The sequence below is a fragment of the Nesoenas mayeri genome, assembly GCF_963082525.1.
Source record: "Nesoenas mayeri genome assembly, chromosome: 1".
Taxonomy (NCBI): domain Eukaryota; kingdom Metazoa; phylum Chordata; class Aves; order Columbiformes; family Columbidae; genus Nesoenas; species Nesoenas mayeri.
This window is the reverse complement of record NC_137541.1, coordinates 159,958,694-159,981,934: the sequence shown is the minus strand read 5'-3', so window position 1 is coordinate 159,981,934 and position 23,241 is coordinate 159,958,694. Positions and strand designations below refer to the sequence as shown.

Here is a 23,241-nt window from a genome sequence, read left to right as displayed (position 1 = left end):
AGACCAGAAGACTCAATTTATTAAGGATTACTGCAGCAACAATTTATGAAGTCTTCTTTTCCATCCTGCAAAATGTCATATTAATTATAAATGACGCAATGAAAATATTCCAATACACTTTCATTATGTGTAACTTAAAAAAAATTAAAATGGTGAACAAATTCTAAATGTTATTCTTAGCCTTCAGCATTTTAGTAGATCTTGTTACACCGTACAACCTCTTTTAATTTTAGAATAGGAGTAAAACTCTCACCTTCACCAGCAGAAATAAGCAATGAAAGAGAACAAGGATTTTTCTCCTTACCACTGCAATTCCTCTCCAAGCTTCTCTGAGGAATCTTCTGGCAGCACTTGATACATATCATCTTCTTCAAGTTTCCGTTTATGGCCAATAATAAATAAGGGATTCAACCACCTATTTAAATACAAATTATTAATAAAACGATCAGCAGACCCTGAGTAATTTCTTTAAATATTAGTTCTTTTATCCTTTTCTTCCCTCCTTTTCTGCCCATCACTCAACAGCCACACATTTTATTGCACTTTTCTCTTACCTAAGAATTAACTAACTCCCATTTTACAAATAGGACCGCATTCCCCATTTCCTACAGCTGTTTATGCCCCACAGCACCTTACTCTCAGACATCCAGTCAGCACAACTCTTCTTGGCCTTAAGGCAACTGTTTTCTTGTAGTGATTCCTTATTTTTAAGGAAAATTGGCATTTGTTTAAGTATTTAGGAAAAAACAAAACTCAATCCAACTACTGAAATGTTGATAGTAAATAAAACTGTAATACATATTAATTATTTTTTTTTTTGTAATTAGCACGGCTATCCATTTACATGAGGAAAAAAATAACTGCTGTTCAACTGCCATATTGACAGATACTAATGGCCAGTAAAGACAATCATTCAAATATAAAAATGAGTAAATAATGGATTATCTCTAGAACTGATCTTAGCTACGTTTGGAAATATAAGCAAGAAGTACACTGTCACAGTGCATAGGTTCAAAAAAAGGAAAACATAGCCCAACAGCTCAGTTTCCTTACTGGACAGATTTTTAAAAGCTCAGTATTTCATGAGATCACTTTGAATACAAATTTTAATAGAACTACTGTAGGTTTGTTGGAAAAGGCAGTATTTTGTTAGATCAAATAGTACCGTCAGTAAGACTGGCTTTTATACTCCTAGATTCTTCTTCAAGCCTGAAACACAGGTCAAGGAGGTCCAAACAGTTCCAGCTGTGCTCCAGAGAGCAGACGGGTATATGGCAGAAAGCATAAAGGTGACAAGTTGTTCATGAGAGGGAGACAAAACAGGCACGTCTTAGTGGGAACAGGGCAGGTAGGGAAATCGCAGTCGGCCACTTAGTCTGTCACTACTGAATCCATGATGCTTGGTTGCCAGGAGAAGTGCAGATGTTGGCTCTCAGGCTTGTTTCCTACAAGAACTTTCTCAGTTGACAAACAAGATCAGAACCAAGAGGTCAGAGATGGATCTGTTTTGGAAAAAATACTCACCATCATGGCAAGCTGTTTGATGTCAATTGCCTGTGACAGTTCATAACTGCTGTTTAGTTTCTGATGCTCAATTATTCCCTGGCTTCACCAACACAGTTTTTAAAGAGCACCTGGCATACTAGGTGAGGTATATTATTTTCTGGGAGGCCAACATGTGATAATTCATAACTGGGATGGTTTACAATGAGGGCATTTACTTATTCACAACCACAATGGTGGTTATGAATACTCATTGATTACCTTTGCATTTTTTGCTCAGGCATGTTCCAATTTAATTTTGTATATGCTGGCTTATGGGAAGTTTGTTGATTAGAGAGTAGAGCAGTAGGCTGAATGCTAGAAGAGGTGGCTTAGAGAGTTACTTCAAAGACAGAACAGTTGCAAAAACCTTTTTCCACAGGCTCAATGGCACAAATGCATGCAACAAATGGGATTAATAGTGGTTTTCCTTCTCTACTTAGCATGTCAGTAGTGTTTGTGTGACTCATTCAGAGATCAGGTCTCTATCCTTACAGTAGTAGCATCTTAGATGCCTAACAGGCCTCTTTAAACTCTTGGAGCAATTACTGTACATCTGTGAGATACGTAAACTGTTAAGTCCCCTGTGTATGTTAAAGATACAATTAGAAAGTACTTGTCAGACCAGTCTGTTCCTTACACTGTGCAGCCAAATAGCATCAGGGCCCAAATCACTGCCATAACTTCAGGAGCTCCTGACCAAACATCTCAAAGATCAACTGCTCCAACCAGCAGAAAAGCTTCTGCCTTGTTTGGCACAATGAACCTGCTCCATTCAAATGTTTCTTCTTCAGCCTCGGTTCTTGCTGCCAGCCACAGGTAAAAAGCAGATATGAGGCAAATTACCTCAAGGCCATTCAAACGATTTCTGCCCACTGGACAAGAGGCTCTATTTGCTCCAGGACAGACAGTAATGGGAAAGATCTGCAGACTTCAGTTGACTCGTGGCCGACATCAAGTGTTCCTCCTCTTGCAACATCAGTATTAGCCTATAGTGTACTCCATAAACAAGTCACAAGTCTCCTTTCTGACAGAGAAGGACAGAAAACAAGTAGTCTTCCCCAGCTCCTTTAGAACAAGAATCAGGATGGAACAACCTTTTCATGAAAACACAAGGATAAATCCTTCTCACATCTATGGAAATGGTTATGAGATTCCACTAGCTACTGCTGCCAAGGTGGTGAAAACAAAAATCATTCTCACATTTAACAAAGAGCATAAATAGGATATTTATTATAGAATCACATAATGGCTGAGGTTGGTTGGAAGGGACCTCTGGAGGTCATCCGGTCCAATTCCCCTACTCAAGCAGGGCCACCCAGAGCTGGTTGCCCAGGACTATGTCCAGACAGATTTTTAGTATCTCCAAGGATGGAGCCTCCACAAGCTCCCCGGGCAACCTGTGCCAGTGCTTGGTCACCCTCACGGTGAAAAAGTGTTCCATGATGGTCCGAGGGAACCTCCAGTGTTTCTGTCTCTGCCTCTTGCCTCTGGTCCTGTCACTGGGCACCACTGAGCAGAGCCTGGGTGCCTTCTCTTTGCACCCTCCCTTCAGGTACTTATATACATTGATGAGATCCCCCTGAGCCTTCTCTGCTCCAGGCTGAACAGTCTGAGCTCTCTCAGCCTTTCCTCTTAGGAGGATGCTCCAATACCTTCATCATCTTTGTGGCCCTTCCCTGGACTCTCTCTAGTATGACCATGTCACTGGGGAGCCCAGAACTGGACACAGGACTCCAGGTGTTGCCTCACCAGTGCTACATACTGCTGTCCACTACTGGGAACTAGCAGGATGCACAAAGGAAAATAAAAGACACTTTAAAAATATACTTTAAAATACACTTAAAAAAATTAAACAATACTCTTAATGTTACTCTGTAGAACATCATTCCTTTACTTACACTTTTCAAAACACAGTGAAAAACCACAACCAGGCCACAGGAAAGACAACACTTCTGTTGAGGGCAACTGCTCTCTCCTCACATGAGTTTGATGCAGCCCTACAGCCAACAGCAGCAGAAAGTGTTGACCAAAGCGCAGTCCACTTGCAAAGTAAGCGGATGGTAGACAACAGTCTGAAGTCTACAGGATTGTTAGAATCATCCAGCTTGTCCTTTGGCCTTAAACTCTCAAAAAAACTTACTGATGATACACTCACCTCCACTGAGTTCTTACAGTTTGTAGGAAATCCCTTGTGTCTGCCCAGCTCCAAACCGATCAGGTACTGTATGTACTACGAAACTGAATTTCCAAACTGAGTAGCAGATAGTGCAGGGTAAAAGCTGCCAAAAATCTCAAGGTTTTCAGACTATTAGTTCTAGTGAGACCTAGCGTAAAATCAGGGCTTCTCACATTTTCCCATTAGTTAAAACCATAATCTTGAAAACAGTAACATATTGCACTATAATCTCTATCTTAACATTAAAGAACACAAGGAAAACCAACCCAGAGTATGCAGAAAACTGTGGTAATTCATTCGGTGACTCATTTATTATAGTGGACAACATGGCAAAGACTCAGCACAAGTCCACATGTTTCTGTAGGGTTAGGAAAGGGAAAAAAAAAAAAAAGCATAAAAAGAAACAGAAGTTTTAAAATCATTCATTGTTGAGCTTTCTGACTATTCTCGCCCAAAATACTCATCTTCAAGAGCAACTGCTATGGAGATCTTAAGGGTACAAAAGTTTTTAACAGTATGTTGTGTTACTGCAGGCTATATTCGAACATCTTTAGAAGCAGGCTAACAATTTTTCTTGTCAAATTTGAAAGTACACTTAGTCTTTGAAGACCTTTTAGCCCAAGAATGAGGTCTTTTAATTGTCCACTGCAAATTCTCAGACGAATAGCTGAAGTTTTACCACCTTACTGTCCACACTGGAAGGTCTACTTTCAGACAGAAGGCTGAGCAGATGTTCATGTTCAGTCATTAAAGTAACAATTCCCAGCAGGATGCCATGTGCAGGTTATGGCCTGTGGAGTTTTCCGCCCTTAGGGCAGAATTGAGGCCCTTCTATTTCACCCAGCCTGGTGTTACTTGAGTCACACACTCCTAACAAGCAAATGAACCAGGCCCATCTCTTGCCTGAAGGCCCAGTTAAATCATGGAGTGCTGTAAGAGGACTGCCAAAGGAAGCTGGCAAATAAGGCAATGGCCTACAATAAAGAACATCCCCAAAGCCTCAACTTAGCCATAAAGGAAGACTACTCGTCAGAATGATAATGTCTTTTGGCCAAACAGAGATCAGCTAACACCGATCTATTCAAGGGGGGAATAATAAAAACGGTCCACAGAAAAGAACAACTTGTTATGTACACAGAAACTGTGCAAGCTGCATTACTCTTTCATAAAAAAGCTGAAATAATAAACAGAAGTTAAGATGACCTAGAGAAACAGAGGGAATACATAAACAGTGATGCAACTACTCTTCTAGTCCCAAGGATGGACATAAAATGCACTCGGTACTGATCTATTGCCTGAAGAAAGAGAGAAGCAACGTGGTGGAGAAGAAAGGTTTGCACCTCGGTCCCACATTTCTATATTTTCTTCTGAGGAAACTGTTGAACTTCAATAAAAATAAGAGCCCTTATTCACCAACTTCTGTTTACCCCAGTACTATCCTGTTTGCTAAGAATTTTGAATACTTAGTTCTTACACATCGCCTCATTTCAGCCACCCTTTCAAAACAAGGTTCACATGATGCCTTTCAAAGAGCTTAGCCCGAATTTTTGCTAGCATGAATAACACATAAAAATGCAAATATCTGGAAGAATCCTGAGTACCTTCTGCTCTGCTGGGAAAGCCTCTGTTCTATCAAGGCGATTAGTTGATCAAAGACATCAGTTTGGAAAGAAGCCCAGAATTAGTCCCTGTTACCACCAGAACACTGATGTCACTAGGAATAAAGATTAAAAAATAAATTAAAAAAAAGAAATCACTCTGTAACCTGATGCAAAGCCAAGAGATAGCCGACTGCAAAACAGTAACTCACTGCTCTGACCCCAGAACCTTTCTACCTTTGCAGCAGTACCTTGGGCACTGATATAAAAGAAAGTGATTCATTTCTGAATCAGCAGATACACAAAGACCATAAAACAAACATTCACTTCCCGCATTTCCCTACTCCCGGGCCATGACATTACAGACTCTATAACAACACAGCCCATCAGCCACAATTTACTTGTTTGTTCAGGAAAGTTCAATTTTTACAAGCTGTAACTAGAGCAGCTCCACCAGGAATCTGGAAAGCCTCTAAGGTCTCCAGAGAAAGTAAAGAATCACAGTGTTTTCTTATGCTTCTATGAGAAGTGAGACCTCAAGGGGAGGTCTTAACTTCCTCACTCAAATGGCATGTAAGAGAATCGAACCCTGCTATCCAAAAGGCTGGGTCAGAATACTCATGCTGCTTGTTTCATACATGAAATGTAATTTCCTAAACAAGAAAGCTTTTAAATTAGGTTTTCTATCATCCCAAAAGAATTTCTGTTCAGCCAAGGAAGAAATATGTTATAGACAAGTAGATTAAACTAAACATAGAATCATGGAATGTCCTGAGACGGAAGGCACCCACAAGGGTCATCGAGTCCAACTCCTGTCCCTGCACAGGACAACCCCACAGTTCACACCATGTGTCTGAGGGCTTGTCCAGTCTCTTCTTGAACACTGTCAGGCTTGGGGCCGTGACACCTCCCTGGGGAGCCTGTTCCAGTGCTGCACCACCCTCTGGGGGAAGAACCTTTTCCTCATGTCCAATCTAAACCTTCCCTGGCACATCTTCCTGCCATTCTCTGTCACTGGTCACCAGAGAGAAGAGATCAGCGCCTGTCCCTCCTCCTCCCCTGGTGAGGAAGCTGCAGCCGCCATGAGGTCTCCTGTCAGTCTCCTCTGGGCTGAACAAACCAAGTTAATTAAACCACTCCTCATACGGCTTTCCCTCCAAATCCTTCACCAACTTCATAGCCCTCTTCTGGACACTCTCCAGCAGCTTTATATCCTTTTTATCCTGTAGTGCCCAGAACTGCACACAGTGCTCCAGGTGAAGCTACAGTGTTCAGCTCAACTGGTTCATCAACCCCAGGATGGGACCTGCTGTGCCTCTAGATTTATATCATGTCCTGCTTGCAAATGCTCAAAAACTACCATTGTCACCCCACAGAGCAGGCTTGCAGAGCTTTCCAGAAACCCATAGATATTTTGCAAGATCTTCATGAACTGAGAATGTTTGTCAGAAAACGTCAGTCAAGAAGCATTTGCAATTACATTACAAGGGTGACAAAATTTAAAAATGTGCCAAGATCAAAGAATGTGTCTGTTGGGGCCTTAGGTGCACCTGCAGGCTTTGATTGCCCTGAACAGCCCCGCAACCATTACACAACAGTCAGTCACTAAGATATTACAGTACCTTCCTCTGCGCAAGTGCAAAATTTTGCTCTCACCAGTTTCACAAAAGCCCTCACTTCATCACTGGTCAAGTCAGAAAAATCAGACTAAAAGGACTACTTTTCTAATTTAAAAAAAAATAATAATCATTTTCTCTTTCTTTATTTGTAATTATAGGCAGAAGTTTAACTTCTGAGTAATTTTATAGCACCCAGTCAATGCCACATCCTATACACTCTCATCAACTAATTCCCTAAGGAGGTGGTTTACAAACTGCATTTTCCTCATTCCTCTTAAGCCTATTTGCGCATTACATTACAAGCATCATCTGTTCACACTCAATGTCCAGTTATTTTTCAACAGTTGCACAGGAGAGTCTTTGTTTACTCAAATTCTTCCATAACACTGGGATTTCATCTCCTTGAGCAGCTTGGAAGCACTACTTCAACTACTAAGCCTCAAAGTAACACATATTTCTTTCTCTTGAACCACATACTTCAGAGCTGGGTTGGTTGGGGGTTTTTTTTGTAAAACAAATAGGGTTTCCTTGCAGGACCTTTTGACTGAAAATCACGTTGCTTATCCTCCATGGCTTACCTCAGGTGTCTACCTGCTTCCTTTTTCTGTTCATTACCCACCTTCATCACTTGAACTTCTACACCAAAATGGTCTGTAGCCATCATATGATTTTTTTTTTTTAATCCTATCTCTACTTCACATTTCTCACCCACTCTCTTCAGTACGCTGTCTTTTCCCACTTCCCCTTACCAAGGCAGTCATCTACAATTAATAAAGTAAAGAGAATAAGGTCTGGTATTTTTTCAGATGCTTTTCAACTGGTGTTTTGGTTGCAACTTCCCTCCTCGGCTTGCTGCAGCTTAAACAGTAGATTTTCTCACTGCCTACAGTAGGAAAAAACCAGGAATACAATGAAATTACTTCAGAGGCATACTAACTCAAAAACACCCTTCAGGCTTCCAGTTCCAACACCTTTGATACTCAGCTTCATCTCATCTTCCATGCTGTTGCTTTTTCACAGTACACTGTAAGCAGCCAGGTCACTGAACATCCACTTTCTGATGTTAACAGTAACTCAGCTGGTATTTAATCACACTTATTACATGCTATTTTAATGCCGTTCACCTACATTGCATCAGCCAGGTATGAAATATCTGATTACCGTAGCATACTTCCTAATGTTCCAGCTGACAAGACGAATTACAGATAGGGCAAGGGTTAAAAAGTAAGCATATTGCGGCTAACATTTTCTGCAGAGCCTGGAAACAGGGAATGAGGGAGCAGCATCACGTATACTTGTGGCATTCTTGATTCCAAACCCAGCATCCACATGCCAAAAAGAACATCCAAACTACCAAAGACTTGATGCAAAGGTCTGAGATTATGCCTTATAACAATAAATTTTTGTACAAGCTGTATATTCAAGTAAGGCTTAAGGTGTTCCATAGAGCAAAGGGAAGAGAGTTCGTAATTTCATAGAAAAGAATTGGACATCCAAACACATTTCTAATCTCAGCTTAGATAATGACTAAAACAACTTAGTTGGAGCGAGCAGTTCCTTCATAACTTCAAAAATGCATCTAAAAACTGTGTTATAGCTCTCATATATGTTTAATAGAAAAAAAACAAAACAAAACAAACAAACAAACGGGCTCAAACCCTGAAATCAAAGTTACACAGAAAGTTTACTTCATCATAATGGTCTCTGATTTCAGTGTCCAAAAGAAAATGCAAATACTGAAATCTAATGGTAGCAATTTCTGTATTAGCCTCCTTTCTGGCAAGTAATGGAAATAGGAAGACTTAAAACCACCAGTTGAGTATTGTAATCACTGGTATTACAAGTGATTGGGTGTCAGGGATAAAATTAAATAGATGATTGGTCTTTTTAACCTTCCACTCCCAAAATCTAATTGCATTATCTCCCTCCTCCACTTACTTAAGGCCTTGAAGAATTTTCTTGAAGCAAGGGCGAAAAGCTGGATTTTGGGAAAAAGAAACAAAATACACTCCTAATGTTGAAGTTTTGTGGGAACTATAACAGGGACATTTTCTCTCCTATATGATACAACATGCTTTACCTAAGGCATTCCAAAAGCAAAAAGCCTCAGTGTTTCATTATACTCTAACAGTTATCTGATTTCTTATCTAAGCACAGATATTTACTGTAGATAGCAAATGCTAACATTCTGATAGTTTATACACACATGCTGTAGTCGATATATTTAGCACTCTTTAACCATGTATTTTAACTTCACTAGCTCATAAACAATGACTTTCAAACAATATTTTCTTGTGCATAACACAGCCCTTTTGCAATAAAGCAAGGACAACTTAAAAATGAATGCAGTAGTTCAAGAGACTGCATTACTTGAATTTGACTACAGGATATTAAATATCTGAAAAATGAACAAACAAGGCATTACCTTTTTAAAAAGTTGTATGTGCAATCCATTTTTTTTTCAATCAGAAAAAAAAAAAGCAAGTTTGATTCCATTCTTTGGCTATTACAAATGTGTTTTCTGTGTATCTATACTGAAAATGCTTATGTATTTGTTTAGAGCTTCCTATAGCACCACAGTGGTCCTGCTAAAAATAGCCACCAGTAAGTCAACAAATTAACTAAAAGTTAGCTACCTCAGAGATCTTTATAAAGCGGCATCTGTTAAGAGTTGCCACCATCACTAATTTCAGGCAACGTCAGTTGGAATTCAATAGATACCAGCCAAGATCCCAGGCAAATTGCAAAGCCTGATGCTGCTTGGTATTTTCATTTGTCACCTGAAGTAAACCTAAAATCCTCACAGGCAAATCTATTCACTGACATGGTAAGGAACACCGATCGGTTTTAATGGTGGCACTGCTGGGCTCCGGCTGGAACTTTCAAAAAAGCGACGGATTCTTTGCCTAACCTCCTCCAATGCAAGGCAAGATAGGCTTTTGAAGACAGTCACGTCACAGGGCTAAAATGCGGGTGACGCTTAGGCCTACTCAGAAGTCCAACTCAGTCAGTCAGTGGCCCTTCCGATTCTAAGCTATGAGGTGAGAGAGGAGGAAGAAGTTACGGAAAGCATGTAGTTATAATTCACATTATTCACACCGCTACAAGAGATGTGCGTGACATAACTGCATTTGTTCAGACAAACAGCTACAAACTCTGCAGCATCACTGAAAACCTTTGAACTTCGATACCTGAGCTTACCCCATTCTGTTCACACTTAAATCCACAGGTAAAGATATTTTTTTACTTTTCTCCCACTACATTCCAGGTCAGAGCAGCAAAGACGACTTAGTGGTTTTGTCCTTTATTCTAAAGCACGTGCTTAGTAAGCCAAGAACAATGCTATCAGACACCAACAGGTAACGATAAAACAACTGTTTATTCCTTGGAATCACAACTGCGCGGATGCCTCGGAGCAAGTTTCCAGTTCATGTTTTAATGCTGTTATTGTAATAGCAATTGCCACGTGTCAAGTGATGATGTAAAAAGGCATCCAGGCTGAGGATGCTGAGTGTCCAGTGCTCCAAAGGAGCTGAGAACTTGACATAGGTCCAGTGAATCTGTGACGTTTAAATAATTACTATAATTAATTTATGTAAATATTATTATTTTTTAAATTACAAATATATAAAATTTAGCAGGGCTTTAATTTCTTTTAGTTCTCTGAACAAAAACACCAGGTGCCCTTTCCAGGGTGTTCCCACTTGCCCCCCTTCTCATGTTATCAATGCGTGAAAAGTTATCCAGCTTTTCTAAAATTTAGTCATAGCACATATTTTGTAACTTTCCACAGAAGTGGATTCAATGCCTGAACAACAAAGCGTATAAAAACTTAACTACTGTATCATTAAAACTTTTTGAAGAGAATAAATGCTGTAAGCAGATAAAAAACACATCTGCTACATTATGAAAATGCAAGCTCAAATACGAGTTGATAGTTAGAAAAAGTACTGTTACTCTGTACAGTTATTAACTTAATAATCATCAGCCCACACAGCAGAAAAAGTACTGAAAAGTACTATTCTGAACTGCATGAAGTATGGAGTACAAGGCTTTTTAAACTCAAAACGCTTTCTACAACAGAATAGCTGTTTGAACATGAAAAACACTGGACCGAATTCTCTCTTTCTTGGAGGGACATAAAAAAGAAAGCGAATCCTTCTACCTATCCTTCAAACCAAACTGAGCCAGCAATAAAAAAATAAAATACAATTTAAAAAAAAAAGAAAAAAGAAACAAAACACACACACCAAAAAAAGCCACCACACAAAACCAAACACTGATTAATTAAATCAGAAATATACGCAAGCACTGCTAACTCTGTAACTGAACAACCAACAAGAGAAGTTTGATGAGCATGGGAACTTGTGACTCTGAAGGTCATTAGTTACAGTAATATCTGGAACATCCAGAAAACCAACTTTGGCTTCGATAACCCTGTGTTAATACAGATAATTCTGTGAGAGATACAGAAAATAAAAATATTTTGCAGCTGCCCTGATCTTCATCCTTCTGTCATAAACAGTTTTTTTAATTCTTGTAACATCCAGACTAACATTACACACGGGATGCATTATAAAAATAACAATATTCACACACAATCCAGATGCTCCCCTTTCCCATGAATGTACTACTGGAGCATTTAACATTCATCAAGCTCATACTTGTCAAAGTCGCAACCTAAAAGCAAAAAGACAAGCTTTGAACAACAGGAGAAGAATGTGTCTTCAGCCTACACGCTCATTACCGTAGATTTATAATTCAATGAAAACATGACTTTTTTTTCCCCTGTGGGTTTGATCCTGTTTCTGTCAGACAATAATTTTAGCTTTTCTTCTCTACCACTGGCAACAAAACAGGAGATGCTTCCTTACAAGGGCAAAATTGAACTTTCGGAGCAAAACATGAATAAAATAAAAATAAGAAGGACCCTTACCCGGCTAGCTGCAATGCCCTACTTTCTGTCCTCACTGACAACAGGCAGCCAGCACCTGGGTTTTGGAAAGCAGAGCAGGCACACTCAAGCAACGGCATGGTGGTGGCTGCCACTACTCCCAGGACAGCCCTTCTCAAGCACTGTTTATCCCATTCTCCAGCTGAAAATGTCTCAGAACATCCCACTGAGACAGCAGGTAAAATGAAGCAGTGCTTACATAGCTGTCTGTCAGACGCTGTATGCTTTGTAAAAAGGAAGAGCAATTCTTAAAGCTACATTTAAAGTCAGCTTTATGGCTGATGAAGAGAGTTTTAATGTTTCCTTGATTTTATGTAAAACAGTGTTTACTTACAGAAAAGTGACAGCCTTTGCTTACTCAATGTAAGCCACTTCAGACATCACTTCAGCTGAAATTTTCACTAAGAAGAGTCTTACACTTGCAGACCAATGTATACTAGGATTATACTAGTATTTTTGACGACCACATGCAGCACAGGTAAGAGAAGAGGTTTTAAAGTGTATTTCTGCTACTGTGAATTATACTGCTACGAAAGCCTGGAAAACTGTACACAGAGGACAAATTCTAAAGTTTTTCACACCACACAAATCCCTTTAATCAAAGCACAAGCCCTACAGCTGTACACTACCAACAGACTGCAAAGAGTGAGGTCCCAGCCGATCTCTAGACTTCCAGCAGGCCTGCCACCCCACAAGCACAGGCTTCCACCTGCTCTGCCCTTCGCACAACGAGCACCTACAAACTTGTTTGTGGTAAAAGGAACTTGCCTAAACCCTGAGAAGTTTAAGGTACTCTGTTGTGCTGTTGAACACCTCCTCTCTGCAATACATGGAGATCAATACAAAGGTCTAAAAAAAGGATGGTGGGAGCAGGCAGAGAACCAGCAATGAACCCTGCACACTTCCTTTTTCACATCTATCTGGCTTGGTTTTGGCAGAACTACCAGTAACACCACAAGATCCCAGCAAGGGAAAGGGAACAGACCAGAACCAATGCTGCGTGGCCAACTGAGGTTCATCCCTCTCTGCCTGGATTTCCCAGCAAAGCTGTTTCCAACACTGGAGACCCTGGTGTCAAAGAAGAATCCACAAGTCAAAATGCTGAACACAGGGAGTTCTGTGCAAGTGTACAACACCAACCCCCATTTTTCCTTTTCCCTTCTTTTTTTCCTTTCACACAAAGTAGCTCTGAGGACATATCCTTGACCGAAAATTTGTTTAGATAAAATCCACAGGGCTTTTAAAATTCCCCTACCTTCCAAAAGTGACTCCTGCACCTGCTCAGAGTTGCTTATAGGCACTAAGAGGTTTTTTACTTGTGTTTCAGAGGCTTCCAGAAAAAGAACCGCATGTGCCATACCCTCTTTCCCTTCCCTGCCTCCGCCACATAACACACCATGCGCACCCTGGCTGCAGTAGGGAAAGCAGAATAAGCGGTACGCCAGTAACTGCTCTCTTCCAAAAGGGATCTGCTAAAGCACACAAGCTTGATGCTCTCCCATTTCACTTTGCACATGTTCTATCACATTTCCAAGCAACTAAACTGCCGAGCTGTTAATTCCCCGCTGCCTGGAATAACTATGTATATCTACACCAAGGTTCCCACTAATAAGAAAACACACGCTAACTCTGAACTAGCAGTCATCTGGTCCCACAAAAGTCTGTGGTGACAGCGTAACACCCTGTGATACCCCAAGCGCCCCAAAACGCCGCCTTACACCGGGGAACTCCCCCGCCACGCTGCTCAGAAACCAGCCCACTCCCGGCGGGGGAAAGCCCCGCGGCGACAGGGAGGTTATCAACCCCGCCGGGATGAGCAATACCTGCCCGCGGTCCGTTATGCAAGTGGGGAAGCAGCACCGAGCCAGTGAGCAGTGCCGGACCCGGGCGAGGAGGCGGCGGACGCTCCCGCCCTCCCGGCAGCCACTGAACTACCAAACATGTGCTCCAAGGGGACGACGGGGTCGCTCTCGGCGCCGCCCGCCCTGTCGGAGACGGGCAGGGCCCCGGCCGGGCTATCCCCAGAGCGCGGCCGAGGATCAGCGCCCGGCGCCGGCTGCCCGCTTCACCTCAGGAGACGCGGCGGCGCCGCGGCCCGGCTTCCCGCTGCCACCTGCGTGCGAGAGGCTGCCCCGGCCGGCAGCGCTGCCCCGCCGGGCCCGCGGGGGCGGGAGGCAGGTCGGGGCCGAGCCGCGGCTGCAGAGTCACGCCGGCAGCCGGCGGAGGAGCGCGGGCAGCGTCAGCCGCTGCCTCCCTTCCCCCCGCCCGCCGCCGGGGCGCCCGGACCCTCCCGGGAGCCGCGATGAAGTGCGAGCCGGACGGCCCTAAGCTGGAGCTCAGCATCTCCCGAGCGGCCAGGCGAGACGAGCGGCGCCGAGCACCGGCGCGGCGGCGCCCTCCCCGCCGGCGGGCACCCCGGAGCCGCACCTCCCCCGCTGCCCTCGCCCTCGGGCGGGCACTCACCAGAAGAAGAGCCGGGAGCAGAGGTTGGCATCCCGCAGCGGGTTGGGCTTCTCCTCGCGGGGCACCGCTTCCATGCCGCCCGCCGCACCGCACCGCGCCAAGCCGGCGGCGGCAAGCGCGCAGGCACTCGGAGCCGACTTCCCACCGCGGCAGCCCCCGCCGTTCTGCCGCCGGCCGGCGCTGTTTCCGGGACAGCCGGCACCCCCCGCCTCGTCCCTCCCTCCCGCCGCAGAACGCCTCCTGCCGGCCCGGCTCCCCCGCGGCGCCCGCCCCAGCGCCGAGGCGGAGGCGCCGGGCGGCCTCGAAGGCCGCGCGGTGGCGGGAGCCGCCTCCTGGGGCTGGGGCTGGGCCTGCCGCGCCTCCCCGGGGCGCGCCGCGGGGCGCCCTGTGCCGCTGACAAGTTCCCAGTGCGAGGGAAGCGAGGCCGCCGCCGTCCGGGTTGGTCACCTCAGGGCAGGCCCCGCTCGTCCCATCCCCGGTTTCTTGCCTGCGTGTGTCTCTCACTGGTGAAAAGCATCTCCTCCATCTCCTCACTGCTCGCGGGAGCGAGCCCAGCTCAGTGGCACCAAACCCCGCCAGAAACACTTACTCTCACCTCTCCTTCCTATTTCTTGTGGATACTTATATATAAATAAATAAATAAATAGATAGATAGATAGATAGATAGACTCATCATCATCTTTCTAACTTGAGCATGGGACCGAAAATAAGGGTCTATATAAATAAATAAATAAATAAATAGATAGATAGATAGATAAATAGATAGATAGATAGATAGATAGATAGACAGACTCATCATCATCTTTCTAACTTGAGCATGGGACCGAAAATAAGGGTCTCTCTCTCTATATATATAAATAAATAAATAGATCGATAAATAGATAGATAGATAGATAGATAGATAGATAGACTCATCATCATCTTTCTAACTTGAGCATGGGACCGAAAATAAGGGTCTATATATATATATAAATAAATAAATAGATAGATAGATAGATAGATAGATAGATAGATAGACTCATCATCATCTTTCTAACTTGAGCATGGGACCGAAAATAAAGGCTCTGCATTCAGGATGGCAGTTGTTGCTCCAGCGCTCAAGGAGGTAGAGATGAGCCAGAGACAGCTCTGAGTCCACAGACCCTCAGTGCTATCAGGAAAAATGATGCTTAGGAGACTTTGGTAGTACAAAGTAGTTACTTAATACCAGGAGATGTTGCATCACATAAATCCTTGAAGCAGTTCTCAAAACTTCAGCAAGTAATCACCATACTCCTCACTAATACTGTCACCATGGCCTGCCACAGGGAGTGGGACCAAAACAGACACACGGAAATAGGAATGTGGGATATATATCTGAAGATAAATGGGAGAACTACTCAACTCCATGAAAAAAAAGTAATTGGCAAAACAGGTTACTGCCATTCTGTAACTTCTCTGCAGTCTCAGAGTCACAGGTGGCTGAGGTTGGAAAGGACCTCTGGAGGTCATCTGCTCCAAACCCCCTGCTCAAGCCGGGCCACCTAGACTTGCTTGACTAGAGCAATGTCCAGACAGCTTTTGAAAACCTCCAAGGATGGAGACTCCACAGCCTCTCCATGAAACCTGTGCCAATGCTGGTCACTCTCCCTGTTTCCTGATACTCAGCGGAAACATTCTGTGTTTCAGTTTGCGCCCATTGCCTCTGGTCCTGTCATGGTGCAAAGCCTGGCTTCCTCCTCTTTGCACCTCCCTTCAGGTTGTATCAACATATCTGATCAACATATACATTGATAAGATCCCCTTGGGCCTTCTCTGCTCCAGGCTGAACAGTCCCAGCTCTCTCAGCCTTTCCTCTTAGGAGGATCCTCCATCATCTTTGTGACCCTTCATTGGAATCTCTCCAGTAGGTTCATGTCTCTCTTGTACTGGGGAGCCCAGAACTGGACACAGTAGTCCAGGTGCTGCTTGACTAGTTCTGAGTATAGGAGACAGATCACATCCCTCAACCTGCTGGCAACACCCCTAGGACACCCATTTGCCTTCTTTGCCTCAAGGACACATTGCTGGCTCATGTTCAACTTGGTGTTCACCAGGACCCACAGGTACTTTTCTGCCAAGCTGCTTTCCAGCTGGGCAGCCCTCAGCATGTACTGGTGCCTGAGGTTGTTCCTGCCCAGGTGCAGGACTTTGTGCTTCTCTTTTTTGAGCTTCATGAGGTTCCTGTCAGCCCGTTTCTCCCATATCAATGTCCCTCTGGATGACAACCCAACCTAGTGTAACAGCAACTTCTCCTAGTTCTGTATCATCAGCAAACTTGCTGAGGATGCACTCTTCCCCATCGTCCAGATCATTAACCAAGATGTTGGATGGACAGTTTTGGAGCCCATGTCGATGCATGATGTACACTGCTACTCGTCTCCATCTAGACCATGCAACTAATCACAACTCTGAGACTGCTTCACTCTCCAGCTGAGTCAGCTGTGATAGGCACCGTTCTTACGTTCTGATTATTCATCTTATGCCCCCAGTAGTGACCAGCCCTATCCCTTCCCACTAAAATGCATTGTCAGTGAAACAGTTAACAGGGCTGGCATCTGACTTTCATTATAGGCATCGGAGTTGACGTGGAGATAAAAAAGGGGTAAGGTCTAGGCTACACTGTGTTATTGAAGAAATAGCATCAGTTCATGCTTGCAAGAATGTCATAATAACCGTAAGTCAGACAAATTAAGCTGTCTGTCAGTGAACATTGACAGGGCTGGCAACAGCATACACTGCTTGAGCAGAGATAATGTGCCACAGAATTTTGCAAGCAATAAGTAGTACACTTGTCAACAACTGTCTATAGATCCTCCCAGATTAAAACAAGGAAATACTTTCATGGAAATGGTGCAGTGTTTGAAGGGACAGGCTTTAATAAAATAGTGTTTATGTATTCAAGAACCTGAATAATTAAATTATCTCCAAAAATGTATTAAGGAAAGCTCTCTCCATCAGCAAAATCTGACAGGTTTGTTTGTGTGAAGCAAATTTGTCTAACAAGATAATCAGAAGATAATTAAAAGGTATGACAGCCCAATGGAAGTCCCAAAATGCCAATAAAGTTTGTGTCAGGCAGTGGGAGAAAGGAAGATGTAAATCTTAAAACTGACTTCCATTCATGAAACATTACCTTTGTGAAGTAAAATATCAGGCCAGTTGTCTTGCAATGAAAGATCGTCCAAACGTTTCTTAGTTTAGGCAAGGAAGTAGCATACTGGTCATGAACAAGTATTTTATTTTGAGAACATGATTAAAAATATTAAAATAAAATATTAAAGTAACTTTTTCCAATAATATTGTAATGGTAGGAAAAGCACAAAGAACAAACCTTAAGTAGTACATTTTTCCTTTGCCAGCACTATTAGTGACAAATGTTGACACTACTTATTTTAAAATAAATACTAGTGTGTACTTCTAAGTCCAAAACAAAACACACTGTGAAGTTTTTGAGAAGCAGAAACTAAAAGGAAAGAAGAACATTAAATTCAACCAAAAAAAAAAATCCAGAAAGTCAAACTAATCTGTAACTGTATTTGTCAAGTGTGTAAGTAACTACTAGAAACTGATGCGGTAATAAAGTGTGAAGCAATTAACAACAGAGATACTTGGGAAAATCTAAGGCTGCAAATGGAGAGGAAGGGGGAGAGAAAATAACGCAGTAATGAAACTAGTAATCGTCTTTCTATTTTAGGGGAAAAAAAGCAACTTCCAATTTATTTGTTAATATTTTGCTATGGCAACAGTATATTCACAACATGGAAAGAGCAAGATATATAACAAACATCAAAGTGCAACTTAGTATATCTGTAATACAGATAGCAATCTAGCAAAGTCAACTACTCAAATAGAGTGATGGCCAAATTAAGCCAATGTCATCTGAATTAAACCCATTATACATATACATTGTGCTAAGGAAATCAATTAAATGATCACAGAGGATGTCACAAGCATGCAAACACACAAGATTCCTTATTTCTTCAGTGCAAAATAAACGCAATAGTCACTAAATAAGCATCTGTGTGACATGTGGCCTTAAGCCCTCTTTGCTCTAGTCTCTTCTCATTCTGAATACAGCCAGACTGACTAGTTTCTTCATGTGCATTTTGTATGGCACTTATCATCAGAGTACAAGAAGTTCACAAACATCTGCTTTTCTCAAAACACTTAGACTATAATTGGGCTGTTTCAACTAGTTTCCAAATGATAAATAAAAGCATGTGGATCTTAAGGTGAAATATAGCCACTCATCCTTCTTATGCAGCAGGAACCTAAAGCTTAGTCTTTCAGAGGATGTAGCACTGTAGCCTTTCTCTTTCAGGCAAGCGGCCATTGATTTCAGAGCTGAACAGTTTTTCCATATCACACCCCAGAGCCTCAAGACAAGTACCTAGAAAACCAAGATGACATGTGCATGAGTCTGTCTGAAAAGTCTGGATAAAAGGTTTGATGAGCACTACGTGGTGCCCGTGAGGCCATACTAGGGACAGAATCACATTCACAGTTGTTTGAAAGACATCAGAGGGAGTAGTTTCCTAAAGACGAGCTATGACAGCAGCATGTGAAGGCTTTACAGCAGCACATTGTTTGAGTTTAATGTTTTTGATTGAAGCCAGGCAGAAAGGCAGACTGAATGCCTGCCTGACAAACCCAACAGCCTTGTTTCCCACCGTGCCACGGGCAGGAATGCTGGCTGTCCCTCTGGCTGCGAGCCCAACTTGTCACTATTTGGTGACCTGACTCATCATCTTCCTGATGTATCCACTGGAGAATAGTTTCTCATCCTCCTGCAATACAGACATATTGGCCTCTTCTGGTTCAGCTGCAGAAGGGAAATACCAGTGCTGCAGAGCCAAGCTGTAAGTAATTTTGCTATTTCAATCTGGTCATCTGTGTGTAATTCCAACAGTCTTCCTCGGGTGCTCTTCCTGATTCTTCTTTTTACCCCAATAGTCATCTTCATTTCCCCCATATCTTTTTCTGCATCCCCATGTGAATTTTCTACTGCCATAATTTCTTATTTATAGCAATTGACTTATTCATTTTCCTTAAATCATGGTGCAAATTCAGATGCCTAAGCATAAGTGCCTTCTTCCATTTTAGACATGGTAGGATATTCCACTTGGCCATAAGTTACCACTCCAGGTCTCAGGTCTTGACTAATTGTGTCATATTTGGCAGTCCTATGCTGATGACTCTGGTGCCTTATAAATGACAGTAGGCACCTATGTTTAAACAACTGAGTTTTGCCCTTACCATCTTCAATACTGAATCACTCTGGGTTTTAAGCCAGAGTCCTCTCCATCTTTGGCATCAGCATTAAGGTTATTTTGGTCAATATGATTCTTCCTAAGGAACTTTTAAGTTCCATTCACATTTTTCTATCTAAATGTCGCACACACACATACATGCACACGCAATATTTCTGTTAATTTTCATAGTTGAGTTCTTTAGATGTTTGAATGTCCACCTATTTACTTTACAGAAAACTATATTAAAATCATTTATCCATAGCAAATAGGTTCTATTGATCGTCTGCTAAGATCAGATTCAAACGAGTTACCAGTTATTAAACTGAATATTTGATGCAGTAGAAAAGTGTCTGAAAAGATTGTACTAAGAGTTAAAATTGAGACACCTATGACATGTTCAGGTCTTCCTAACAATTTCATCTCTGTATGCACAGATACTTGCAGACTGGTACTTCTGTAGGGTGATCTGATGAGCAGCCTTTCAGCAGCAGCTCCCTGCAATATTAGTTGAAACACCAATTCCTGTGTATTTACAATATTGCTCTCTTGAGCTACAGAGCCTTTTCTTATCCATTCCTAAGCAACTAAGGGCTAATTTCAGCATTCCAGTCTCACCAGGTAATAGACATGAAACTTGCTGCTTCTATTCAATACAGTTTCAATTCCTCCAGCTTTTAACCCACATTTCTAATACTGATAAACGATATTCTGAAGAGCAAAGACTTTCTTTACATTGCAGAAAATCTTGAACTTTATTTGCCCTCTTCCTATCCTGACCTCTTGCTTTTCTAGCTTAATACTAGCCAGCACAGCCCAGGATAATCTCCAAACAATGGTGAATTACAGTAACAGAAAAATTAAATTGAACTAGTTTCAGGGCAAGAGTGAGTCAGCAAAAAGAAAACAAACTTCTGTGAGCATTGTGCAGACTATGACTGATGGCCTGGGGAAATAAAGACTTCCCATCGCTGACATTTAAAAATCAGGTTGGATTAATTTCTGTCATGATGTCTGATCAACACAGGCAGCCTGGTCCAAGGGTAGGAAGTGGATTAAGTGACTTTCTGACATCCGTGTTTTCTGTGAATGCCAGTGTCCATGGACTCATTTGACTGGGCAAGATTCCCAGGGTGTTGCCATGACTTCAACACAACAAAGGGGAAAATTATTTGTTAAAACCTCTTCTCAGAGCCTGGAGGTGAATGGTGGATCTCCAATTCATTCAAGTCAAATTTCGGTGATACTGTGCTCTCCCTTGTATGGATGAGGATCTTAGGCATAAGAGTTTTGTCTTGATTTTTTTAAAAAAACATTTAGGACATACAACACTGAGAAATGCAGAATTCAAGTGGCTTTGGTAAGAAACCTCTGGTGTTCCAAAGTAACTAAGAAGATACATGAGAAGCTAACAGCAAGCAACATGTTTCCACTCAAGTTAGTAAAACCTGTGCTTCTTTCAAAGCCTGATTACAGCATTCCCTTGCATTTTCCACATTTATTTTCATGAACATGTTTTCCACTGTGTAATCTCTTTCATTTGGTATCAACCTAAATAGAGGAGGGGAGGGAAGGGGAGGGGAGGGGAGGGGAGAGAGAGGGAGACATCTAAAGTAGAAGCATGGAAGTTCTTCCTCCCCTAAGGAGTAAAAGAGAAGGAAAAAGCAGGTGGAGAGCACTCATGCATTTATAAGACACAGCAAATAAATCAGCAGGTCCACCATTATGTTCCAGACATTTCTATTTGTTCTTTAAGCCACTCTACTTCCATGCTAAAATCAGAAAAACAGGCATTGTACAGATGGTCAAACAAAACTGCCTTTCTTCCCAGAAAAATTCTTTTCCCTCTAGTAATGACACAAATAGTCAACCAGGTCCTGAAGAAAAGGTACATAAGTCACTTTTCAGAATGAAACGTCACCATCAAGATCATCTGGATCCTGATCATATTTCAATTAGCATTGCCAGATTTAAGAAAGTTATTCTTGGCAGTAAAAAGGGGACATAAGACAACACAAACAAATACATAGATTTTTCCTTCTGTAACATAAAGCCATAGAGAAGCGTGCTTAAATTGAGTGGCACAGTCTGGCTTTTGCTCTTCTGGGGATTACCAGCTATGATGAGATATTGGACAAAATTAAAATAATTTCTTTTGTTATAAGACAATACTTGTGACCTCAACATAGAAACTGCAGGTGATGCCAGCAGACATCTTCAGTCTAAACATGTTCTTTGAATAACATTGAACCTAAAACAATATTGTATCTGTTTTTTTCACTTTTTCTGAGACACCTCGATAGTATTTACGGCCACCAATGAACTAAGCAAAAGCCTAATGTCATCCAGCATTCTGGCTGAAGATGGAAAAAAAAACACCTAGAATACTGCTAGATCAAATAATATTTAGAGGTCACAAAATTAAGCACTCACATAAGTTTTAATAGCAAATGAAACACGCTCACACTGCACACCAAGAGCTTGATTTCTACCTTTAATAAGAACCTCACAATGCAAAGTCAAATACAACTGTGTGTGCATACGGTGTTAGCTTTAGCTGACAGAAGGCACAGGAGGTGACCAGTCACTCTAGCAAGATGCTAAGGGCGGGAAAATAAAACAAATAAAATAAAAAATTACAATTATTATTCCATTTTCTGCTGGGAAAGGAGAGTATGGTTTACTCAGTTCTCAATACTTTACGGGAAAACTAGTGGCAGATGGGAGGGTAAAAAGGCAATTCTGTCCTAACGAAGCTAAGGCCAGCAGAGCCATCTTCAAAATATGTCACATCTGACCTGGATATGAACCGCTTACCTTCAAGTATAGACAGTCAAATCAGAACACAAACAGTGTTAAATGACCGCAAACATAATTACTCTCAGCCTTGGCCAACATAGTCTGTCAACACTGTTATTAATATCACTTGGCCTTCCTTGGCTCTCAGCTGCGTCATCAGGGTCTAGCACGTATAGGTCCATGGCCTGACTTTTTGGTGTCTCTGACACTTCTGGGCACACCTCTCAGCAGACCACCAGTTACCTGCCAACACAGAGCTCCCAAAGTCAATTTTTTGGTCCTCATATCCTCCTCATCTAGCCACACACCACTGGGCAAGTCTCTTCTCATTTGTTCTTTCTTGGCAGCCTGACACTGGTCTTGGGTATTGCAACCCAGGATGGACCAAGAATAGGGGAATCTTTTTCTGAATTGCATTCATTTTGTGAGTCAGAATTTACATTATAAGGTTTGTAATGTAATTATTGTACTATAGTTGTGCTAAATTATTTATTTATTTGGTTTACTTTAAAATTATAAACTTAGGACCACATACTATACATACTGACTCACAGGCTTCCATCTTAATCACTGTTTCGTTTGGGTATCTTCTAACAACAAGTTGAGTACCATGACTAACGCATGTCAAGTCCTGTTTATTCTTGTTGTCAGTTTGGTTTGATTTAATGCAGCTTCAGGCTAATATGCCCACAGCTGTGTTTAGGTTAGAGAAGTAAAGGTTGAAGTGATACAAATTGCTGTTAGAGTAGAAGGCGTTGAGGTCTTCCTTACTGCTCCCACCCCCTGACTATATGATTCTCAGCCCCAGACAAACCAA

The 23,241-nt window shown here is 42.2% G+C and overlaps 1 protein-coding gene across 2 annotated transcripts in view; it reads right to left on the bottom strand.

Annotated features, from left to right (window-relative positions):
* ABCC4 (ATP binding cassette subfamily C member 4 (PEL blood group)) overlaps positions 1–14,429 on the bottom strand; it is a gene marked incomplete at both ends in the record, with an annotated part of 152,958 nt that extends 138,529 nt beyond the window's left edge. For both annotated transcript variants that reach the window (XM_080356195.1, XM_080356196.1), the window contains 2 exons: positions 305–415; positions 14,356–14,429. In XM_080356195.1, coding sequence (XP_080212321.1) covers positions 305–415; positions 14,356–14,429 — 185 coding nt within the window. The remainder of the gene's footprint in view (positions 1–304; positions 416–14,355) is intronic.
* Between the last annotated feature and the right edge of the window lie 8,812 nt (positions 14,430–23,241).